Source organism: Aulonocara sp. 'chitande type north' Nkhata Bay, linkage group LG15 (genome assembly GCF_057382095.1).
Source record: "Aulonocara sp. 'chitande type north' Nkhata Bay isolate Kocher_YH1m ecotype deep benthic linkage group LG15, A_spYH_male_GT1.1, whole genome shotgun sequence".
Lineage (NCBI taxonomy): Eukaryota > Metazoa > Chordata > Actinopteri > Cichliformes > Cichlidae > Aulonocara > Aulonocara sp. 'chitande type north' Nkhata Bay.
The window spans coordinates 17193060-17218907 of NC_141358.1; the positions used below are offsets into that span (position 1 = coordinate 17193060).

Consider the following 25848-nt stretch of genomic DNA (forward strand, 5'->3'; position numbering starts at 1 on the left):
AAAGGTGAACGTATATTATCAGTGTGGTGATGACACGGAAACAGAGCTGAACCCGACAGTTAAACCACAACAATGAACGATGCGGCTTATGTGTCAATAAAACAGATGGGTTGTTTGTTTTTTTTTAACAAAATCCATATGTTATTTTAAGAGGATTTGTTAAACTTCAAGGATAATAATCATTCCAGACAACAGGTGCACTGGAGAGGCAACGACAAGACAACCTCCAAAGAGGTAAGAATTTTTGCAGGTGATGGCCACAGATCACTTTTTCATGTCCCAGTCACTGCTGTTGGAATGAGAAAACATCTGGGATTGGCCCCGACCAATCTCCTTCTGGTCCCGGATCAGGGGACCAGTGAGCTCCTGGACAGTCTGTGGCGCCATTTGGTTGCATCAGATGGACCTATACTATACATAATGTCCCACGGCCCTTTGAGCAGTATATTAATGTGCGTTATGCTTTATGTTTACGTCTTTTTCTTACCCGGTGGCAAAGAAATGTCAGGGCAATTTTATTTTATTTTAAAAAAGAAGTCATAATCATTTGATAACCTTTTGGTGGTGATGGTAGGGCTGTAGTGTGTACCGAGGATACAAACTCATGTTTCATTCATGCTGCTCGAAACCAGTCCTGTTAACCTCTTTATTCCACTAAAATCAAGCAATTTCATATACAGAAAATTCACTTAATGTTGTATTATTACAGCCCTCAAAATAATAGATCCTCCTATGAAACTGTACTGCACTAATGGACTAAAGTAACCAAGATGGATATCAGGACAGCTGTTGTGCAGAAATACCTTTATTCCCTGTTATCTTAGAGAGGGGGGGGGCTTAAATTGTATTACTATGATTTCCTCTCACTGCTTTCAGAAGTGGCTGCAGCATAATGAGAAAAAAAAGAAAACACAGTTGATGCAATTTCTGGCTCTGGCTGTGAGAACGGTTAAAATGCAATCAGGTGAATCAGTGATGGGGAACAACAGGAGCCTGAGGCAACTGCAGGTCAAATCCCAGACCTCTCACCATCTCCTCACTCTAGTTACTCACTGCAAGCTACAATCAGACAGCAGCTTCACAGGAAACACAGAAAATTCTTTTTTTTTTGGTCACAAGTAAACTTCAGACTTTGCAGGTGTTTTATTTGATTGGACGCAGCATGAAGGAACTAAAATATTGATAAAAAATTGATAAATTGATAAAATAAATTAAAAAGCAAGTTGTCTGCACTTCATGCAGATTGTTACAGTAAAATATGCGCCACGCTTCTTTTGTGATAAACAAAACATTCAGACTACCTGTGGAACTTAATTTAGATGAGACTGTCATATTACTGTTTTTGTGGTGCTTTTAATTAAAGTGCCTGTAATTCCCTTTTAAAATGTGTCGGTGTATGTTTTTAATGTTGGATCCCAGGAAGACTGGCTTTTGCAATTTGCTAAACTTAATTACACACAGAACCCCTGCAGTTAAAAGAGGATGTTAATTCAAAGAGAGCATGAAAAGGACTAAGCTGCACTTTGTGCCCTGCTTGAACTAATACTATGTTTGATTTTCCAAAAACGTAGAGGGAAATGGTACAACCTACTGCCGCCGCAGTAGGTGGTCGCGTACGTGTCATCGCTTTAAAAGTGACAAACTTCCTTTGGTATCTGCCCTCAAACTGTTAAAAGTCACGCTGATTTATTCGAGCTAAAGGGGGATGTCTGGTCAGATGCTTACGGTAGTTATATATGTACCTATAGCTGTTGAACTTGTGAGGGACTGCCTGTTTCTGAAACAACATTACACTTAGAGGCCACTTCCTTAAGTACGCCTTGCTAATTTAGGTGACATCACACAGTTGCAACATATTTCCACCTGGTCTGAAGCAACTCCGTCACATCCCAAAGGTGGGCAGGAGGGAGGGGCTTTACTTAGGACTAGCTGGGAGAACGGGAAAGAAAAGAAACAGCTAGACTAGACCAATGATGTCAGCATCGAGTTTTAAAGTGTGGGGAAGTGAGTTAAAGAATAGACTAGCAGCCAAACACCCAGAAAAGCACAGGTCCATGATTACCCATCTTTACCGAAATTACACACAAGCTTCATATCTAAATGCACTGATTAGACATCTTTCACATGCAGGTGAACAGGTGTACCTAATAAAGTGGCATGAGTGTATGTGTGCTGACTAGAGTTCATTGTACTGTATGCTGTATGCATCAGTGTGGAAAATGATAACTGATAAATGCAAGTGAGGATATTTCAATATCTACGATACACAAATAAACTGACAGCACCACAAAATCGACACAGCATTTATTTATTTATTTATTTATTTCAGAAACCTTAATACTGTGATCACTGCAAATGTCTTATTCATACCTTTACATTTTACAAAGACAATGGATCTGGGATGTAAACAGTATTTTCAATTGTTTAAAACGTATGGTCCTCTTAAAATAGTGTGCTTTGTTTCCAGTCAGAGCGGATCACCTCACCGTTTCCTCTGTTCTTCCAGCAGGAGCAAACAAAACAGATCAAGACTCAGCAGTGCAGGGCTGCGTCTCCGAGCTCTGGGAAACCTTCCTCCCCTGCTTCAATCACTGAAACCCAGCATCCCTACAGTTTACACAACGTACGACCTCCTCTCGTCTGATCAGTGATGCTTGAGGAATAAAGTTATAAAGCACCTGTTTGTCAGGAGCTGCACTGGCAGGGAAAACTACAGAGCAACATTCTAGACAAGGTTGCACAGGAATCCATCAATTCACCCTTTTTATATCCAAAACCTGTAAACACTATGCTTTTTTTCTTTAATGTAAAACACATTGTTGTGCAAAGAATCTCAAAAATAAGATATTGCAAAAAAAAAAAAAAAAAGAAAAGAAAAAGAACATCTGAACATTCAAATTTGTGATATCCTTCAGTGAAGCAGCAAAAACAACGCTGAGGAGAGAAAACCCACGTTCACTGCAAGGTAACAAAGACGAGTGAAACCCCAGACCGGCTTACGTTTGTTTCTGACTTAGTATAAACTGAATCTAACATCCAAGTTGATGCACACTTTTAAAGATGCAAGCAAAACATCTGCACTGCATGTTCTGTCATTTGGCCATACTTCATTTAAAATACAAAAAAAAAAAAAAAAAAATTAACCTTGACCACTTTCCTTTTACAATAAAACATAAACATTGCTTTTAGTTAATTTAATCATTTTAATCATTGATATAGTTTTGGACAGAAACCCAGTGTACATGGTATATAATTTACAGTCAACACTTTACGGATAGGGGCCCATTTGCGCCAAGAGGACTCACCTTTTTTCATTAATATTTCAAGGATTTCACATTAGTGGATGACTCGTTTTCACAACGGGCCAGCTTGAAAAACTTAAATTTAAAAAAAAGGGGAAAAAAGACCAAATCTGGTGTAACTGTCGTCCACGCAGACTGACGGGAGATTCCTAAAACAGAACCAAAACTTTTGCTAACAGTCCACTCGTGTCTCTGCGAAACTGCAGAGCTTAATAAGCATGTCGGTTATAGTAAACATCATATTTCTTTAGGCTCGTTTATATTCTCTTTACATTCAGACTGGGAGATCATTTGTGCTGTGCGCTGCAGGGCTTCTAATTGCATCAATGTGAGATGCAAATTTACTTGGGGCGAGTCAAAAACTTTAGCGCGGGGGGAATTAAGGCTTTCGCCAAGTTTAAATGGACACGCTTAGGCTTCGACCTAAACGCCCCTGTTGTCGTGTCAAACACCCAGCTGTGACTCTTGCTTGTGTTGTAAGCAGCTTTGTGATGTGGGGGAAGAAAAAAAAACCTGTCTTCCGGCACACTTGTATTACAGGGGCCAGTGGCTCAAGTAATTGAATGCAAAGGCACACACGCAGACAGACTTCCACAAATACTCATCACTGTGTCGGGAGGCTGGCCTGACTGACTGAAGAGGAGAAATAAGCATTTGAGCAAATGAAAGGATGAAGCCTCTCAGCCGAGTCGACGACTGTGAGTGTGAACTCAAATTAAAATCGTATCTGGTGAGTGCGTGCGTGTTACTGTACCAGGTGTGCTTATCTTTCAGGATGAAGGAGAAGAGCCTTTCCCTTTTATCTGTTCCCCAGGTGCTGTTTCAAAGGCATGTCCCTGCTCTGCCTCGGAGTAAATGACCAAGATAAGTGACTGTAGGCACGGCTGGATTGACTGATGTACATTCACACGACGACAACAACACACACACACACACACACACACACACACACACACACACACACACACACACACACACACGGGTACAGCTGATACTGTAGCCCCCTCCTAACAGAAAGCCACATATGCAATTTCTGTTGATTCCTCACATTCCTGACATAAACTGAACCTGAGGAAAACTATAAATGCTCTGCAGACACAACATCCACACACACTCACACACAGACACACACACCTTAGGTCTGCTCCTTTTTTTATCAAAAATACACCTGTGATTGTCTCTCAAGGCTGGCTTCTGATTATTCCTCCTGTCCTGTTTGTGTGGCCTCCACGGTTTGATGTCTGACTGATTGCGGAAGAGGCGTTAGAAAAATACAGAGTGACTGGCAGCACATTTACAAATCATGACATTTCCACTGGTCACCACTAGAGGGCACTGTAAGCAACACGACAGCAGGCTTGGGCACCACAAAATACAACAGAATACAGAATAAAAACCATACAAGTCAGGCTTTAGCCAGAATTAAGAAAGAAAGCCATTTAAATAATATAGCTAGTGACCGTTTGTCTTGAGGAACTAAACACTGATGTCAGTTGTACTATACGAATAGAACAACGTATTTATTGGATTATAATACAAGGAAATAAATAAACCTTGGGGAGGAAAAAACAACACTTTTCCATCTCATTAATGTCTCTGTCACTTTTAATCAGCAGCTGTCTCTGCAGACAGTGGGATGATGTTTAGAGTTCTCACTTTCCTTTTCCCCCCTCACAGTTCAGTGGGAAAGGATAAAGGCTCTTGTGCAGCACAAATCGGCAGCCTTGTAAGCTCCAAATAATCTTTTCCCACTTTAAGCGTCTCTTAAGAGAGTCCTGACTTCTTCCTATTGCTTTTAAGACACATATAATTAGGAGGGACCAAAGCACTACGGATCAGTCCTGGGTTTTTTTGTATTTTTTTGGTTTTTTGTTGTTTGTTTTTTTAAGTGGCATCGCTTGCCGATGGCTTTTAAATATCCCCCTCTGTCAGGATGTTGTAATCCAGATTTGACTGACACGAAAGAGAGAAAGTGAGATCGAGAGAGAGAAAGAAAAAGAGAAACTGTACAAATCCCTCCTGTGCTGAAGCAGAGCGACCTGTTTCCGTGTGGGTGGCTGCGGTCGAACAGCCAGAGCGACCGTCCGGTGGTTTGAGCCTTCGAGGGGAGGGCACGCAGGTGTGAACGAAGTGAAAACCTCTCACGTGTCCTCTGCTCTTGTGGTTTCAGATGATCGTTTCTGTATGTGTGTTTGCATGCGGTCGTTTGTGTTCCAGTAGCTGGACCGGCAGATTGATGGCGTACCCGTCTTGACTTTGCGGGACCATTTTTAAGAGACTTTCATTCAGATCACCTTGGTGTCTCTGTAACGCCACCCCACCCATCCTGTGGCAGCTGAGATTTGGCATAAAGGACTCAAGTCCCCTTTTAGAGCAGCTGGGCATCATTTAAAAAGACTTGCTGGGAAAAAATATTTAAAAAAAAAACAAAAAACAAGAATAAATGTCCTAAAAAGAGAAGCACATCCACGTGGAACAAAATCTACAGATAGGAGGCGGAGCTTCTCTGCGTGCACCGCTGGAACAACCGCAAGAGGCAAAGTCGACTTCTTTAGAAGGTGGAGGGTGTGAAGTGCTTTCTCCTTGTCGGCAATTTAAGAAAAGAGATTTTGTCACACGAGAGAAAGACAAATTCAACAGCTCTCATAGGTGAGAATGACACCCATTTTCTTGAGTGTCATCTTCCTAAGTTTAACAGAGGGTCTGTGAGGAGAGACCGAGACTGGTCGACGGCATTACCCACTGATGGCTGAAGCCAATGGAAGATGGTTGACGTATTCAGCATCAGGATAATTCAAGTCCAACAACAACAATCTCCTGTTTCCTCGTGAGTGTCGATCCTCCTCTGCCTCTTTATCCAGAGTGTGTGTGCGTGTGTGTGCGCTCATGTTTGCATTTGTGTGCATGTGTGTAGGTTAAAATGTTGAGGTGGGAGTCAGTTCATGTCGATGGTGTTGAAGACCCACTCGGTGAACTTCTTGAGCTTGGCAGCAGAGGTCTGGGACTCCTCCTGCAGTCTCTGGTTGTCCTCCCAGAGTCTCTTGATCTGAGCCTGAAGCCTCACCTTTTCTTCCCGCTCCTGCGGAAGGTGGAGAAAGGTGGGGTTAAATTACTCGTTTTCATTAACCCGTTATTAAGCAATTAACAGTGGACAAAGTTTTTCTTAAGCAATCAATTCAATCTCTGCTGTGTTTATGTAAACTAAATCTCGGGCCTGCAGACAGCGAGTCGCAGCTAGATAGAAGTTTGTGATTTTGTAAACAGATATTATCAGCTGACATTTTAAACCCGAAGACAGCACAACGAAATAAACTCCGAGTTGGGTGCATGAACATAAATATTGAGTCTCAGTCTAGGAAGGTAAAGAACACACTGAAGGAAACAATAAAACTGGAGCGAGCTGCTGTCAGTCAGCTGCAGTCGATTGCTGCTGGGGTGAGAGAGGTACGTATTAGCTTTCTTGGTGTCAAACTGATTTCCTGTCATGTTAAAAGTAAGAAATGTAGAAAAGCTTTGCAACATTTCACAAGACAGCTGAAAGTTTCCCAAGAATTGCGTTACACGTGAATCTCAAACCGCAGCAGTTTTCTGAGTGAAAACTTTTCCCCGTTACAAAAGGTCAGGCTCAAAGAGGGGATGGTGAGGGAGCTATAAGGTGATTCAACCACCTGACTCGTGGTTTCTAAAGCCTGAGTGGACTGTACCACTGGAGAAGGGGGTGATTAGTGATAGTCCACCCTTTTTCTTCACTGCTTTTCCAATTAAGCATGGTGGGAGGCTGGAGCGAGCTCTCATAGGGCAAAAGGTATCCTACCTTTTATCCTACCTATCCTAACAGGACTATCAGAGTTTGTCGCTTTTTGCTGTGATGTTTAAGTTAATATACTATATTCCATAAAGTCGAAAGTTACAGGACTATGATTTATTCATATCATCAATAACCTTACGGCTAATTTTAGGGGAAAAGCCATATTTTCAGCCTATGGGCAGAGGTGTCTTGTATTCTGCTGCTTCTTTGCTATTTGCTTACACTCTGGCGTTTGATGTATTTCACCATACTCGTAACTCTCAGCCGCTTCAACCTCACTACCAAACACGAAGCATTAAAAGTACAAATCATGACTTTATGGTTAGTATTTAGTGTGAATAAAGTTCTGACCTGTGTGGTGTGCAAAAACAGCAGTAACTGAAATATGGACATGAACTATGAAACACTGGACGAGTGAACAGGAAACATGGGAAACTTTTTCCAGGTGATTTAAACGTTATCATTTTAGTGGCCGCAGTGAAACTTGAGTCAGCAGTTAGCAACAACAATAAGCAGCAGAGTGGACCCAAGAGAACAATAGAAACGCTCAACTGCTGACTTTGTATATTCTTTTGAAAACAAAATATTTATTTACACCACCCGCTCCACGTTCCACTGTATACAAAGGCAACTGAAGTCTGTATCTTTCATTCACACTTCAAAAGAAGAGGGGAACCAAAAATGATTCTTTTAGCGCAGCACCGAGCAAAAGTTTGCACAGGACTCAATGCAGTCATGTGAAAAAACGAGTTTATCCTTACAGTAAGAGGATAATGTGTCACCAGGTGCTGCTAAATCTGATTGGCTGATCATCAGTTTGAGCATCTCTATAAATTCTTCTAGAAAAGCAGATTTTTGACAGTTTGCTGGGTTGGAGCGTTCAAACATTTCACTGATAAGACATCAGCAATGATCTTAGAGAAGCACTTCTTACTGCCCATCAATGCCATTTGCAAACAATTTGAAGACCGTCACTCGACAGTGAGAAAGATTATGCACAAATGCAAACATTCAAAACAGCTGCCAATCTTCCCAGAACTGAACGTCCCAGCAAATTCACCTCAAGGTCAGACCGAGTAACGCTCAGAGAAAAACCCTGGAGCTACAGGCCTCAATTAGCATGTTAAATGATAAAGTTCATGACAGCACAATTAGAAGAAGACTCAACATCTATGGCTGTTTGGAAGGGTTCCCAAATGAAAGCCTTCACTCCTGGAACAATGTCCTTTAGACAGATTAGAATAAAATGGGACATGTTGGGTAGGGCTGTTATAACGATATATATCGGATGACGATATAAAAACGTCTATCGTTTCATTTTACGCTACCGTTTGTTTCGTGGTGTCGCAAAATAATCTGTTTACGGCAATATTTTTTCACCGTTTTGATGGTCACTGTAGTGGCTATTTCTTAAAGTTCTCTCTTTCTCTTATATTTAATATAACCACACTACGGACGGACAAGCGCCTGTTTTTATGCGTTGTCGTTAGCAACAATGACGGTAACACCAAATGTTACATTTTTGTGATTTATATCGTTATCGGACGATAGAATTTTTATATCGGGATATGAGATTTTGGTCATATCGCACAGCCCTAATGTTGGGCCGCCTTCTTTCTTTCTTTTTTTTTTTTCCTCTTCTCGCAGGACTGTATATATTTATTCAAACTGTGTGTCATGTTTTAGGTTCCGTCTCACCTTCTTCAGGTCCTCCTGAAGCATCTTCACCATGGCCTCCAGCTTAGTCACTTTCCTCTCCAGCCCTATATGTCCCTCACTGCGGCAAGAAAAGAAAGTCAACCTGAGTAAACACTGCATACATCTTTGAAGTGGAATTTTATTAGCAACAAACTCTTGTTTACCCTGTATATTCCAGTTCTACTGGATACTGAATTCAGTTAATAATCTTTATATGTACACACACCATCTGCTTCTTGTATTATCTGGTTAGACGTGAAACTTCTTTTTGTTGCACTGATAGTTAATCAATTTCATTTTAAAAAGTCTAATTGCACATATCTTCCATGTGAACATTTAACACAGACTACAGCGTGTGTGTTGTGTGTACCTAGACGAGGGCCGTGACAGTGGAACAGGCTTCAGCTCTATGTGAGACTGCTGTGGACTGGAGGTGCCGCTGCTCCGGTGGTTTGAGTCACCAAAAACAAAACTTCTCTGGACTAAAAGAAGACAGAAACGTGAGGGCAAAGAATACCAAGCGTTTGCTTTAACTACTAGTAAAAGCAGGAGAACTATACCATAATGTGTGTTTCGCTCATTCTCAAAGGTATTGGCCACGTCCACCAGGTGTGTCCATTCGAGGGGACTGTCTCTGTCTGAAGAGGGGAGGGGCATGAGCTCCTGAGGGAGAGGTCCACGATGACGCTCCACCAAATCCACCAATGATGTGTCAGATGCCGAAAGGTCACCTGTTAAATTAAGTTTTGAAAAGTGATTTTTCCACACTTGAGCATTTTTATTGAAAAGAGGGGACAGCAGGAAAAAAATAAAATAATTTAGGTTTAGCCTTTGCTGTCATTTTCACATAATATTAAGAGATATGGTAACCAAATATGTCCTTGGCAAATATAAGCACCTCTTAGTTCTGCAGAAAACATAATGAGCTGCGTTGCATTTATTCAAAGCACCCTTATTTACCTGCTAATTATTTTCTAATGCATTTGGTTATTTCCCATTGAATAACAGTAACAACTATCAGCAACAAATTATGTCTTCAGTATATAAAGCGAGCTGCCAGCCTTCTACTCAAGCTTACCATGCAGTTTGACTCCCAGCTTATAGGAAGGCCGTCTAAGGGGCACGCCACGAGTGGTGGGCGAACGTGGAAGGGTGGAGCAGCTGAAGAGAACGTCAGCGGCGAGAGCCGGTTCAGGAATGGTGTCGCTCAGGGAGGGAAGGCGCTGGCCACGATAAATGCTCTCATCTGATAGAGTGCGATGGAGCGAGCGACGGCGGCTGAGAGGCTGCTCTGGCGGCGACTTCTGGCTATGCTGCGCAGGGTGAAAGTGAGCAGGTGTTACTTTAATGATCACATTTACTACTGCACAGAGTCTGCTCTGACACCTGTGTGAGACCAGGGGCTGCAGTGCTGCTCTACATCAGCTACAGCCTCTCTCCTGTTTGATCTGCTGCCAAAAAACATTCGCCACACATCAAATACATTTTTTTCCCCCAACGATGTGCAGGTGAATGACCTATTCTAGCTACAAGCAGACGAGCATTAACACCCGATTTTTATGTTTGATATTTGACCTTTGCTTTTACAATTGTACCACTGCCTGCGAAAAGCTGAAGTAGCTGCGAAGGTGGACGGAACAAGCAAAGACTGCAAATTGAGCTTTCCAAGTGAATTCACTCCACTCACCTGACAAATTCTCTGAAAGCTGTCCAAACTTTTATAGTAGCTGCTTTTGGTCTTAATGGCAGACGTACCTTTTCTTTATGTTTTCGTGGTGGCGGGGGACTGTCTGGAGCACTGTGCCTCTTCACATCTTCCTCCATTGTAGACTTTGCATGAGTCTGCGGCGAGTGCATGTCTCTCAGAGATGGCCTGGCTGCCGGGGTTGGAACCACGTCTACTCCACTTTCTCCTGGAGATTTCCTAAGACACAAACACACACGCGCACACACACACAGTCAGTAAAAAGGCGGTTGTGAGAAAATTATGTTGCACTGATAATGTTTTATATAATGACACAGAAAATAAAGATATGTAGCCTTTCAATGGGAAGGGAAAAAAAAATCACATTCAGGGTCTGCATTATAGCATTTAATGCAATACTCTCTTGAGCCACAAGGGGGTAATCAAGTAGCACACATGATATTACATGAAACCCATTAATGTAAAAATTGTAGTACTAGTTGTAGTAGGATTAAAAGCAGTCTGCCAAATGAAAGCACTGCTATAAATCAGAGGAAAGTTCAATTTGAAACGATGAGTATAAATGCAGTAATGCAGGGGGGAAAAAGACAGCCACAGTGGCAACGTTAGGCATCATTCTTTAGACACTAATGTGGTTGGGAATAAAGTGAGTTTTAATGCACTGTACTATGCCCAATGAACCATCTGAAGGATTTGCCAAATTTAGAAAAATCTGACCAGAACATCTTTCACCTGTTAATTTGTTCTGTTTCTTCATTATTAACCAACAGCCTGAAAAAAAAAAAATCACCAGGATCAATAACTTCTTGTGAAAGTTAACACTGAGCTGGCACAAAAAAATCCAACTCTCTTTTACAGAGGCATTTAAAGCTCAAAAACCTCTAGAGGAATTATTGATAACATATAACTTTAATAATTTATGTAACTTTTCACACCTCAAATACACAGTTTGAATAACAATTCAAGACTTTTGTTTTCTACTTTCTGTATAGTCCTTTCATCCTTACTTGCGCGTGTCTCCAAAGTCGACAGAATTGATGGTGGAGCCGGGCTTCCTCCAACCAATCAGGTACTTGGACTGAGCTCCTTGGCGCGGGTAGAAGCTCTTGGGCCCAGGGGACACCGAGGACTGAGATGAAGGGGAGGTTGCCGAAGAGGACGACTCCTCTCTGGGAGAGCTGTGGCCCGAGTGGCGAGCACTGATGGACAGAGGAAACAAACAGGATGTGGAAATAGTAATGAAACATATGTACACAAGTTGCATCATAATCCTCACTAAAAAAACAACAACAACAAAAATACATCTTAAAGCAAAGACAGGCTTTTTCTTTTAAACCCAGATCTGTGCATTATTTAGGCAAGAATCTTAATGTTTTTACATTTTAAGAAGTCAAGCTTGGTCTTAGGTCAAGCAGTAATACAAAATTCAGCAGTGAGACATCTTTTATCAAGGAATTTTGAGGTAGGGCATATATTATTCAGTTATAAATGGAAAACTATATGAAAGTATCACCTGCTTTCAAGCCAATCTTGGCAAGCTCATTCTGCCACCCCTTTTCTTTTGCCCTCCATCACTGTGACAGAATACAAATGTAGTTTTAATGCTGGACACATGACACCGAGGTCATGAGGTGTAACTATCATTACTGGTGATTTAAGACTCTTCAAATGAGAAGAGCAGGTCACTGGAGTTCCTTCAGATCTTTGGCATGTGTAGAGGGAGTTAAAATTACTCTTTAAGGTTGGCTTCACGTTTAAAAACGTGTCTGTGGATGCAGTTTGCAGTATAAAAGTACTTGAGAGTGTTAGTTGAGGGTAAAAAAGGTTCTAGGTTTGAACCAGTCTAAAGTTGCTTATCAGGTTAACTGGTAAACCACCAAAAACGATCCGGTGGTTGAAATTCTGTAGTTAATCAGCTGATTTCTAAGATGGAAATTGGCAAACAGAGGGACTAACACACAAACTTCAGTGCTTGTATCACATTTAAAATATTATTTCTGTTATCTCATGCACTACAATGACTGCAGCAATCAGGCAAATACTGAGATAATAAATTATGAAATGGATGAGGCCAGATCTCAATGCATAACTGAAGCTCGATTAGTTATAGCTGTGAGATGAAACATGTTTTGAATTAACCAATTTATGTTATTCATTGTCAATCAATGTTAAACCACTTGAGTTTTTTTTAGCGTATTGTGGCTAAGGGATCAGTTGCTTATCCTATCAAGGTAAGAGTGACAGGACAAAAGTGGTAAAGCTGAGTGAGCTGCACAAATACAGTTAATGCAGGTTTAATCAGGTAGATTTATATTTACTCAGTCTATTCATTACATCACTTCTGCTTTCCCAGGCTGTCAAACTCAATTGTGTCGTTGTCACTCTGACCCAATCATTTTCTTCTGAATTATCATTTCACGCTCTCATTCATCAAACCCACCTCCTAAACATTTCAGATCAGAGATCATCACCTAAATCTCCAAATGCTTCATCACCACCAGCATCTGACTCCAGGGGAGGGTTTGGGTCTACTTCCTACCATTGTTGGACTTTGCTGTCAAACTCTCTACTTTAATAGATTTAATTCAGGTCTTTCAAACAATTGCTTCTTAGTGAAATGTGTTTATTTGAAAACAGTATGATGATGCATTCGCCATCTGCTTCTAGAAGCAGTTTACCTCAACCTCAGGTATGATCATGTCATCACGTTACGTTCTAGGTGCAATTCTTAGGCTTCAAGGTGAGAAACAACAAATGGATTACAGTGTTTGTGGTCATTAGCTGTATGCAATTGAATCAAAAGTGGGATCTCTTCTCAAATCTGTTTTTCTTCAGTGTTCTACAAAAGCTTTAACCATCCAGCGTTTTCTAAGAAGAAGCTAAAACATTTTTCTTCTGTCAGGAGTCTTAATCATATCACAGCATTTTTCTGGAAACTTCCACCCTTAAGCCTGCACTCCCTGCCTTAGAGGACAAGTTTAATAGTGAAGCTTTAGGTTTTACACCCACACCCACCTGGAGTGAGATCCAGTGTCACTCAGGCTGTAGGTGCTGCTGTCTCTAACAAGGAGGTGAGTAGGTGGACTTCGACCTGTTCCATCCATGCTTCTCTCTCCTGGAGGGCCAGGGGACTCGGCAGCAGCAGGCGACCTCTCGAGCATCCTGCGGCCTCCCTCGGTTGGACTGTGCCATGGGGACGCTGACCTCTCCCTGCTGTCTCTGCCTCCACTGGGAGCCAGCAGCGAGGTGGTGCTGCCATGGTGAGAGTGGGGGTGGGCGTGGTGAGAGGCTCCAAAAGAGCCGCTGTCGATGCCGCTGTCGGCCGAGGCGCCCTGGAGGTAACCACCTCCTCCCAGGCCATTGGGTTCTGGGTCACCCTGGTCACCACTGGAGCCCCCACCAGTCCCCATATCATACCATTTGTCGCTGTCGCTGTGGCCCCCACTGGAAGTAGTGCTGGAGAGTGTGTTACTACTGGAGTGACCAGAGTAAGGGCCATCCGACTGCATAACGACAGATAATAGGGATGAGTACAGGGAAAACGATAAAATATTCTGGTTATACAAAAAAGCCTAAATGTTCATGTTACATCACCATCATGTCAAAAACCATGTAAAGCCTGACCTGGCTGCCCTTCTTCGGGGACAGGTGGATGACTTGCTCTTGCCTCTGGATACGAGGAGCTCCCGAGTATCCTTGACCAGACTTCGAGACTGGCGCCTCTGCAATAAATAGACCATTACACACAGCTGGGGTTGGTGACAAACACATGAGAGCACACCCTGTGGCACAAACATCGTTGATGAATACACACAGAAGTTATGTTCATTTGCATATATTTTACTACTACAGCAGTTGCGCTTCCGAGAGGTTCACATGGATTTTATTTTGCTTTTGCCATGTCCATGAACAAAAACCCACATCACTTGTCAGCAAAAGCCAAGCACATCAAACACAAATTTGTCCCCAGATGGTCCCTGCTGGCTTTGTTTGTTCTGGGCAAGCTGTGCCGCGTGAGAAAACGTGTGTATGTGTCCCGTAGCAAAACTTGGGGTATAATTGGGACTATTGTATAATCCTGTGGATGTTATGCAACAAGACCTACAGAGAAGGCTGCTAATGACCACAGCATCATGACAGAGGGAGTAAAGAGAGATATCATAACATCTGCTGGAATGAATCTAGAAATGTAGATTCAGTCGCACAAAAATCTGCAAAGTTGCACCACAGCCCACGGGGCTCTCCACTAATAAAGGATGTAAGCACGTGTGCATGCCTGCTTTTCAGGAGTGCACGTGTTTATATACAAGCATATGTGGGTATTTGTGTATTGTTTACTTTCTGAAGAGTTACCCTTTTAAGCTAAATGAAAAGTCATGACAAATGGCAATTTCTCCATGAATTAACCATGTAATTACTCTAGCTTCAAAAGGGCTTTCCACCAAAGGGTAAGCATATGTCCTGTTTGTGTGTGTGCATAACAAAAAAAAGTATGTATTCTGCCCGCTGCGTGACTCGTGTTATTTCTGGACATAACATGACCACATAATCGTTGCTGAAGACTGGCAGGTCAAAGGGTGAAAATGGAAGGAAGAGGAAAAGGACAGATCTCTAAACCACAGAGAGAGCAGACTGTACAGTGCAGGGCCAGACACTTGGCTGACTCTGGCTGCACTGGACCAGTTTACATTGTTCCACCCTGACCAGTAACGACATAAGTGCTATGAACAACCACAAAATGAAAGACTAAAGCCTTTAACTGTGATTGTGGCGGTCAGGAACAGGTTGAGGACATGACTGAAACTAGGCTGGTCAACAATCAACGAAAGCAACATCCTGCTGGGAATCAAAGGAGCAGCGGGGGGGGGGGGGGGGGAGTTGGAAGCCTTTGTGGGATTCGGAGCTTTAGTAAAAGAAAGGTCCCAAAAACAGTGCATGGGAGAATACTTTCAATTAAATGAGAGGGAATGTACAACATAATAAAAAGAAGTTTGAATGAGAGGCAAAAACAAGCAGCAGTGGAGAATGAGGAACAGACTGAAGGGAGGGAGGGAAGGAAAGGCGCACAGTGACTAGGGTGGCCAACTGTGTTGACAGGAAAGAAAGGAATTTCTCCCTTTTCTCTTCTTATTAAGTCGTATAGAACAGAAAGGAAAATGACAAACAAAAAGCCACTTATTGCACCCAATGTCACCGTTTGAACACCTTTCTGATCCCTATTCAATAATTCTCCCCTTCCTTCGCCATTTGTCTCATTACGTTTCCACCATTTTGTTTGCAGAGACATTAAGACCTTCTCAGTGAAGGCAATATAATTCACAGCTTGCAGAGGCGAAGGAGGTGGAAGAGGAGTGGAGTGTGGGGGGAGTGGAAGGGAAGCGCTGTGGCTGCTGTCAGAGTTTTTATCTCTATGAAAAAGCTGCTGCTGCTGCAAAGAAGAAAAAATGTCACCGGCAGACGAGGTAGATGAGGAGGCGCACACACACAAACACCACTCACACACTCTTCAAGATACCTGTCATTTCAAAGAAATTTACCACCACAGATAAATATGGATGATTTCTTTCCAGTGCTGTCTCCTCCTCCGCCCTCAAAACTGAAAAGCCAACTGCCCTGATGTCTATAAAAACACGTCCACAGGCTCACATTTATGCTGCGTTTTATGTTTACACTACTGATAGTATTAAAATACGCCACAATTTGCCAAGACTTTACAGCGCACTTAATCCCAACATACCTGTTGACCCGCGTTCGGCTCCTCCCCCTTCATCCATCCTGGACCAACTGGAAGAGGACTTTCCACCTGACCCACTCTCTCCAGCCACCTCTCGTCTCTCCCCAGACATCGGAGAGTGCCGATTGCTTGCAAATCTAGGAAACGAGTGCACATGCACCAAATTAAACCCCCCTTTTTAAAGTTACTTAACTGTGTTTTTACTGATTAAAAAGGAATGATAGAAAAACAGAGTTTGAAACAGAATACATTTTCCTACAGGCTGCAGTGGTTGGGGGGGGGGGGGGGGGGGGGGGGGGGGGCTGTCGAGAGCATTAACAGAGACAAAGACCTAAATGCTAGCATCTCACTCTCCTACAGTAATGCCATATGCTGTTACGGTTGTAAAAAGATTGTACTTCAAGCCAACTTTTTTGTATATAGCAAAAAATATATACACACATATATAAAAAATTTAAATAATTTATGTCACAACGATGCATAAATACATAAATCAGCTTCTTAAATGTAAATGCGTCTTAAACGTCTGTTTAAAACGGTATATCAACCTGTTGCTTTTTGTTGGTTTAAGACATATTTTATGACATCTACAGAAGAGAAGCGATAAATACCTGACCATATGTCAGAGTACACAGAGCGCAGTGGACTTTCTATCATTGATGAATGAAATCACAAATCCCTAAAGGCAGCATAAAACTTTGTAGTGAGAAGAAACTGGGGGTTTTTGTACATAAAATATGCAGTCACTATCCATAAATCGCATCCATAACCACATATTCTTCCTTACTGCTCAGGCATGGACTTCTGTCTCCAGTGAGCAGAGCTCCCAGAGGCGTCGCTGGAACAGGACAGGTTGCTGGGAGAGCTGCGGTTATGAGGGGAACGGCCTAGCGCCAAAGATGAGGCCAGGCTATAGCTCTCACTGCCTGGAGACATCCTGGTGTAGGACAGAGAAACAGTAAGAATTTATCCGCTCATGAAAACATGAAGGTTTTTGTTTTTTTAAGCCAAAAGACTATAAAAGTTCAATTTTCAAAGTTCAGGAAAATTTCGATGGATTTTTATTTTGTCCCAAACAATCAATATGGGGGGGAAAAAAGTCTACTTCTGAAGCGCAGAAGCGCTCATTATACGTAAAAATGTTTTATTTTCAGCAAAGGTTAAAAAATAAATAAATAAAACCTATTACCCAGGAAAATATGGACTGTAATACAACTGATCAGTTAAACAGCTGGAGGATTCTGGCTTTCGCAGCACATATTTTCCAGTTTGCTCTCTCTTTAGCAAACCTTTCCCAGTCTCCTTCAACATAATACGGTTTTTCAATCATACATACTTAAAGAGCCAACAAGCTCTAACCTCTTGGTGTCTAGAGGTCGTCCATCGCTGCTAACGCTCCGCGGGATGACACCACCCCTCTCCAGCCTCTCGGCTGACAGCGTCTTTCCCACTGAGCTACCGAGGCTGATGGCTCGGTTGGGTGTGTGGGGCTGTGGCGAGGCAGTCAGAGATTGCTGAGGGCTGCTTGATGTCCTCTGCCACTTGTTATTGTTGCTGCGGAAGGGGAATTTGTACTCAAAGGAACCGCTGTCGCTGCTGCTGCCCTTGTACTCTGACACAGGCACCCGATAGAGCTCTGAACAGCCCCTGTGGAGGGAAAGAAAAGAAGTTTAGTTCACATGTGTCTGTGTGGAAGAAGGGCTTGCATATTGCATAACCCATATTGAAAAGGGTTGGCATAACATTCAGGACTTAGGACAACAATATTGGTCACCTCTGGCTCCAAAGACACAAAATTTGAGGGCCAAAACACCAAACTCAAGGTTTCAAGTTTGGACACAAACCAACATGTGACATCAAAGTGGCTACATGCAACTTCTATGAAAAGTCTATGACACACACATAATTTTCTTTCTTTTCCACTTACCTGCGTGGAGTGGCGTCATCATGTGGCGGGATGATAACAACGCGCACTGTCACCGAAGTCCGCAAGAGGTCAATCATCTGCTCGTGGGTCAGAGTTGCAACAGCAACCTTGCAGATTTCCACCAAACGACTTCCCTGCCGCAGTCCTGCCTGCCAAGCGTAGCCGTATGGCTCCACCTAAAAATAAAGTTACAAAAAGTAAAAATGCCAGAATATTTTCTTCATCTTCAGTAATCCCTGATTTTGACCTCCTGCAGGGGAATCTTTGCAGATCCTTTGATATTGTTGCCCGCATTTATGCCTGTGTGCTCATGTCTCAGTGTTTTATATGCAGCCTTAGCTGACAGAAAAGAAAAATAGAATGCTGGGATTTTTTTCCTTTTGTGGGTACCCACTTTTTTTCTCTCTCTCTTGCACACTCCCTCATATCCATCCCAATAGTTTCAGCAATCTCATTCCAGGAAATTGCTGTTATTTCTGAATCATTATATTGATGCTATGATTATGAGGTGATGATTGCTATTATTTCACTCATAAAACAAAAACTGCATCGGAGAAGTAAGCAGAAATGCACAAGAGGAATCGATGATGCTGAACAGGCCAGTCACAGTAGTTGTGGGCTGTATCAATTCCATGTGTAGTTAGATTTTTGGGGAGGTGCACGTCGGGTTACACAGTATATTACAGCGTATATATCACGCTAAAGAATTTATTTTTTAAATAAAGCATAAAAACTGAACAACTTGGTGTTTCATACTGCTGGACAAGCACATCTGTGTGCATTAAACTATTAAATTATACAACATCGCTTTGGTAAAATACTCATTGTCACTAAAAATAAAGGTGTATTTGAATCTCAAGTTGTCTGAGAAAGGAAATGTGTGCAAACATCTGTTGCATGACAACAACAAGTTGCTATGTTGGGATGCAAATCATCTCCCTGGGGCTGCTTCATCACCAGCAAACATTTTACGCCTACAAATTAGGAGCTTCTCAAACCGCGCATAAGCAAGTGTTCTCCCCGAAAGCGCTTCACAGTTCTCAGACACACATTTTCATTGTGAATGGACAAGTACCTCAGCTACGATGCCTTCATAGTTCACGTGGAAGCCGAGCTGTCCCAGGCCATTTCGACGAAGCGTCATCTCTGATGTCTCACAGCCTTTAGTCAGGAACTGGATATAGAGAAGGGCAGAGAGGTGCACAAAGTGGATGTGAGCCATTAAAGGACAGGGACGACTGGAGGACAGAAGCTAAAGCAAAGAACCAAACATCCCCCGGGGTGTATTTTGGTTCAACATAAATAAGTCATTATTTGGAAAAAGCTTTGCAGGATATTTGAAATACTCGAATAATGGACTTCCACTTAAGAAGCAGTTTTAAACAACCTGCGTGATCCTTAGGATGTTTATTTGCATGAATAAAAACAAGCATTCATATATACAAACTTGTTAAACAACAAGAATAAAAGCAGGTTTGTCTCCTGCTGTATGAGAACAACTGGGTAAACTTCTGGGTCACTGTTTTCATTTGGCGGTGAAGAACTAAAATCAGTTACGGAAAAGTGAAAATACAAGAGTTTGGATCCCATAATACTCTAAAGGTCAACTAATAAGTTGATAAAATATGTGGTAATACTAATCCTTATTCCCAACAAACTTATCCTGTTGTGGTCAGTCACAGCCCTTCTGTTGATGTGCCTGGTGGCTTCAGGGTGCCTCTCAGTTCTCTATCTGAACAGCGTATTAGCAAAAATCTCTGCAGAAGTCAAACTTCCCAAGAAAGTGTGAATAAATCATGATGCAGACTGGCACCTGACAGGAATTGTTATTTTGCCCTCTGATGTTTCTGAACGTGTGTGTGGGAGAGGAAGCGAGCACAAGAAAAAAAAAAGGGGAGGGGGAGAAGGAAAAATAGAAAACAAGAAGAAGAAAAAATAGGGGGATAGGAGAAAGAGAGAGGGAGACAAAGAGAGGGAGAGTAGAAGAGATTGGCTCCAAAAAGCAGCTGGCCCGAGGCCACTTCCCTTCCACGGTCTGGCACTGAGGTAGTCCAAGCGATTGAAGATTAAAGACAGATGCATAAAATGCAACATGTGATCAGCTTCTGAGTCCCGAGCCAAGTAACGAAGTGCAAGTGTTCAAATATGTTTGTATGCATGTGTGCAAATGAAAGATGTCAAATTCAACCCAGGCTACAGAAACACATCACATATGTTCGCATGCAAACACACACACACACAGTTTTAAGGCAGATAGAGGCTGAGGAAATGAATGTATTCTAAAGCATTGATGATTACATAAGAAAACACCTTTTTTTCCTCCGACCAGTTTCCATGGAAACAGCTAAGGACGAACTAGCATCACTTCACTGTATGTGTAGGTGTATGAGCCATTAAGGAGTATTTGTCCAGTGGTGTTTCTGAAACTCCCTCAATAAGCAGAGACCAGTAATGAGACAGCAGCATGTGGATGCAGAAATGTTGTCATTCTGGCAGACTGACAGCCGACACTGAATAGTAAGCGAGACTGTGAGTGGGCCAGGTAACTGATCAATGGCAGCCAGCGGCGTTTTTTTCCATTGGTTGGGTTTCTCAGTACAGTTCTACTATTAATATGAATAAATAATTCTGCCATCTTCAGGACTTCCAACAAACACAAAGAGCGTGGTTAACATTGCAAGCATGAGCGGTGTCCAAAAGGGACACAACAATATTTGTCTTGACGTTCAAAAAACAAATCGCAGTTTATCTTGGCGCATAAACCAATTAACCTAATTTAATTTAGAATACGTAGCTCTTGGGCATGAGAGCAGAGGGCAGAAGACGGAAAAAATTGTTAATGGATGACTCATTGTGAAAGGGTAACAAACAAATACTTGTTCATTACCACTGAGAGGAAGGTTGAAAACCTAATTATATTTTCAGCTATCATTTATAATAATAATGATGTCGGCTTCCTTCTTGGCCAGGTCACTCATGAAAATAAAAGTTATTTTTAATTTCAATAAAATCCAGAACACAGACTGCAACTCCCTCCATCGACTGTTGTTTATACCAACAAGCACCATTCTTATGTGTATTGTATTTTGTGTGTGTTCTAACCTCTAGACGTTTGACCACCTCTTTGAAGTCTTCTGTATTATTACTGATACTCCTCAGAGACACGCTTTCACCCCGCTCGTAGAAAATCTTCAAAGACGCGGGGCTGCTAAGCGTCCAGCCAATCACATCCTTAGTGGCACAGTTAAACACCACAGCCTTGGCCTCCTGGTCCAACAGGATTAAAAAGTCGTTGGAAATGGCCAGCAGGGCCTCCATTTCTCCTCCACTCCCATGATCCTCAGCATGGACTGGCCAAGTCACCGCCCCAAGACTGCGCAGCTCTGCTCCTTCATATGGCCGGGTCTTCTCTTTCTTTTTGTGGGCAAGCGAGATGAAAGGGAACTTCCCAGAGGGGTCAATCGGGGTGTTGGTGGTGTGCCGCTCAGCCAGGTCGCGCAGATACTCCTGCCGCGTTCGGGTGGCCATGGCTCGGAACTTGTGTGATTTGTGGGCAGCATTTTCCGCATTGATGACCTTGGCCAGCAGGAAGTCCCGGAACACCGATGACTTGGGGAACGTCACACCCTCTGGGATAGGGGGGCCGAAAGAGGGTACGTCTTTGGAGCGGGTGACGGCCACACTACAACAATGGGAGAAGAAAAGAACAGATAAAAAAAATAAAAATAAAACTCCAGGCCAAGAACTGGGCCAATTTAGAGTCTGTGTTTTATTCAGACATCAGATTATTTTACTTTAAATGAAAACAATATGTCCCATGAAAAGCTTGAACTCTTTGCCATTTTAGACTAGTCAGATTTAAAAGCAACAAACTGCAACAAAGCTATCTCTCTTTCATTTGTTGTTGTGATGTTGAAATGGAGAAGTTTAGAGTAAAGCTATAAAAGCAGAAATGTATAATTTCTTTATTCCTTTTGTTTAGTTTCTTATTATTGATACACTTTAGTGTCCTTACAGGCCATTTTAAAATGATTTTTATAGTTTTTATAGAATTTTGTGACTTCTTATCGGGTTGTCGAGTCACCTGTGAAATACTGAATGCCTCTAACCTGCATGAAAGGTGTAAATAAAACCTCATTTCAATCAAGGAGCTGTGTGATTGCGTTTTTTCCCTACACCTCCTCCCCCCTCCTTCCTTCCTCCTTTCATTAAGTCCCTGGAATGGCCATCTGAGGATACTTGCTCTCTCTGGTATGTCAGGAACTCAGCTGAGCAGCCATGAAAAGCAAGGAAAGATGGGGAGGATGGGGAGGATGAGGGGAGACTGCTATTTTAAATCTGCTGTCCAAAGCCACAGAAAACACAGTGTGAGACACAAAAGGAATATGTGGCTAAGAAAGGAAGAAAAGAAGTCTGTGCAGGGGAAACATCAGGAAATTATTGCACACTGGCGAAAGTTTTAAAAAACAATTTTTAAAATGTCTGAGAGTGAAACAGTTCTCTAAACGGTCTACAGAGCTCTGTGGCTGCACGCTGGCCACCTGTCCTCGTCTCAACCTCTTCATAACCAAATGTGCTCAATCACAGGTGATAATTGCCAGCTGACAAGAGTAGCTGTAGAAATGGGAGCTCTCATCCCACACACACTTCCCCGCTGACATGCGTCAACATACATGCTGACACCAGGATTAATAGCTTTGTCTAATTAGCGATACCTGTGCCACCCACATCTTTCTAAACATACCTCAGAGGCACCCTATCTTCATGGGTGACATGGGGTGTTCAATTAACCTAACCATCATATCGTTGACACCTCATCTCCCATGTTTGCAACATGGAAAGGTGGGCCCTGAGGTAAGAGAAGAAGCACTGTTTTCTAGACAGAATTGCCTTTGAGAATGAACACAAGCTATTATTGTGCAAGGCTGGCAAGTGCATCCTGGGAATACTCACAGGAATTCCAGTGCCATTTTTCTACAAATAGGGACGGGGCCTTTATCTGCCTCAAGTGCAGAAGAGAAAAGTCCCTCGTATGAGAAAGAGTGAATTAGAAATAATTAAATGTTACTACTTAATTCAACATATTTTAGCAGACATATCATCTGTGCCAAAAAGGAGATCACCATCAGCGCATCAACCCAGCATGCCCACGTTGTCACAGCTTCTCTAATCTAACTTGAAGGTCAACCACACCCTGCCCATCAACAGAGAGCATGTTTTTAATTCAATACAGGTATTAATAAAAACAAAAAACAAAAAACCCAGAGTAAATAAAAATGTCTCCATTTCCTTCCTGCCATTTGTGCTGAAATCAACAAGGAGAAGGAAAGCAGGTAGCGTGTACATGCGTAGGTGTCAGGGCATGCAAACGTGTTAACATCAAAGACCCTTCTGCTGTTAGCGGTTTAGCAGTTTTCACTCTTTTAACTGTGTATATTTTCAATATGGCCCTTACAATGGAGGGAAAATTACATCACACTGTTAGTTCACAGCTTGACTTGTTTAACATGATCACAGGATTTTTTTCCACATTTATTTAAAAAAAAACAAAAACAAACAAAACAAAACAAAAAACGAATAAATGGCTCTGACTAAAGACATAATTCCCCTGTAATTAAACGGAATTTAAATTATTTTATTTGAAATTACAATATTTATATATTTACCTACAACTACTTTGAAGGTAGGCAGATTAGAAAAAGGGGTTAATGAGCAAAATAATTATACTCTAAGCAAATAAAATGTTGCGTTAATAATTTCTTTTGAGTAGTGTTTAATTTCATGGTAATGTTGAAAATGTGTTGTAATTTTTGGAGCGCACGTATTATGGAGTGGATTAATATTGCTTTTTTCACATCTTTATTTAATATTCATTATGTCAATAAGTATGTTGGATATTCTATTATTCAAGCTTTATTTTTATTTTACCAACATAAATGTGATAAGAAATGTTATCCCCTTTACCAACTTAAAAATAAATAAATGCCATTAAAATCTGCAAACCTGTGTGACCTTCTAATGACAGCACCCTTTAAAAATCACTGTTTTAAACTGTTCAAACAAGTGCACAGTGTCTCTTTCCCTGTAAAATACCTGGAAGTTAGGGAAAGTTTAGCCACTACTGTCCACAGCACACACTCCAAAAAGTACAGTGCACTTGCAATGTAAGCTGGGAAAATACTATTCATTTTGCCACAAAGTTACCAAGAAATTACATAGTTACTTACTTATGGACTTTCATGAAATTACCTACAAAATAATTTATGTGTCCTTTCCTGCAATATGCCGAAGGTTATTAAATAAACTTAGTTACATGTAAATACTTACATTTATTTACAGACAACTTAAATTAATTTAAAGTATAATACGACTTGTTACCTCCCATTCTACTGTGTACACCTTTAAGTATTTGTAGGTAAATTTAACTACATGTAATTTGAAATAAAATTCCATTAATTTAAATTTAATTAATTTAAGTTCTTTTTAAAATAACATCTTAAAAAATATATATTGTGTCCAGTTAAAATTAGAAGTCTTCCTAATTCTGATGTCTCTCTATTGAAGGATTAAAATAAACATAAAGTGAAGCAGTAAAGAGTTTAAGATATAAAGTGGCATTACATGAAAGTATTTTGCCCTGTAGCATCCTTATTAAAACTGTTACTAGCATATAATCCAACTCTGAAAAAAATAATAACATCAAATCTGATGAGAGACTGGCAGCAGCATAGCTCTATTAGCCAGGGCTTCTGTCGATAACAAATGAACCATGCCGGGTATTTGAGAGTGGGGTAGCTAAAGTGATTATACGATGGGAGAACAAATGGTTACAATAAAATGTGACCTTTTATTCTTATTCTTCTCCATCACTACAGCATCACTCAATGCATTATATTGGAGCTCTAAAAGCACTTGTACTGATCTCAAACACCTGTGAGTCAGTCAACCAAAGACCTGTGACTCATGCAGGACAGAGGAAAGTGATGGCGAGAGGTAGGTAGAGGTATGAAAGCAAGAGGAAAAGACTGAAAGAGCATTAAGAAATAATGAATGTGGAGGGGGGGGGGGATAAGGAGAAGGAACGAGAAAAGCAAGTGAGGAAGACAGAGAGGAAAAGGAGTGTTGGGGAATTGCTGCACTGTGAGGCTGCTATGTGATCTCTATGGCAGGAGGTTTGGTAAAAGAAATGAAAGAGCACATTCCTGTGGCTTTCACTGATTTGTGGTCTTATAAATATCCAATGTGTGGGCAGTTCTGCTCTTCCAGTATCTATGACCTGCTGCCCACTGAGCCAGGCCAAGAAAAAGAACATGTCAATACCTGATGGAGTGCGAGATTGTGAGAGTGTGGATATGGGGAAGGTATACATTATGTTTTTGTCTACTTTAGGCAACTAATATTCAAAGCAAGGACTATTTTTGTTATCTAAAAGTTTTGAGGTTTTGTTTATGTAGTGACTTTTTAGCTAAGAGCCATGCAAAGAGTTTAAAAGAATTCAAATTTGTGGGGATAAAACCTTTTTGAGAAATTCTAACCGTTTTATGCGTTTTATGAAAACCTTTTTTCGCATTCCAAAGCCATTACATCACAATGTGATTGGTCAGCTGCAATTTCCAACAGTCCAGGATGGCAACATTATGCTGACGCAAGAACAACATTGTTAAGGTGCAGATG

At 41.6% G+C, this 25848-nt stretch overlaps 1 protein-coding gene across 3 annotated transcripts in view; it reads right to left on the reverse strand.

Moving 5' to 3' along the window:
- Positions 1–2292: 2292 nt before the first annotated feature.
- The window catches only part of sipa1l1 (signal-induced proliferation-associated 1 like 1), a 100891-nt gene continuing 77335 nt past the window's right edge, over positions 2293–25848 (reverse strand). For 2 of the 3 annotated variants that reach the window (XM_086264686.1, XM_086264687.1), the window contains exons 11-26: positions 21277–21856; positions 19250–19348; positions 18175–18350; positions 17607–17894; positions 17035–17184; positions 16251–16384; positions 14138–14235; positions 13529–14016; positions 11521–11712; positions 11246–11284; positions 10564–10732; positions 9887–10121; positions 9369–9539; positions 9179–9290; positions 8809–8887; positions 2293–6381 (exon numbers count right to left, since the gene is read on the reverse strand). In XM_086264686.1, coding sequence (XP_086120812.1) covers positions 6238–6381; positions 8809–8887; positions 9179–9290; positions 9369–9539; positions 9887–10121; positions 10564–10732; positions 11246–11284; positions 11521–11712; positions 13529–14016; positions 14138–14235; positions 16251–16384; positions 17035–17184; positions 17607–17894; positions 18175–18350; positions 19250–19348; positions 21277–21856 — 3154 coding nt within the window. In that variant the 3' untranslated portion in view covers positions 2293–6237. The remainder of the gene's footprint in view (positions 6382–8808; positions 8888–9178; positions 9291–9368; positions 9540–9886; positions 10122–10563; positions 10733–11245; positions 11285–11520; positions 11713–13528; positions 14017–14137; positions 14236–16250; positions 16385–17034; positions 17185–17606; positions 17895–18174; positions 18351–19249; positions 19349–21276; positions 21857–25848) is intronic. The other variant, XM_086264688.1, reaches the window with a different exon arrangement.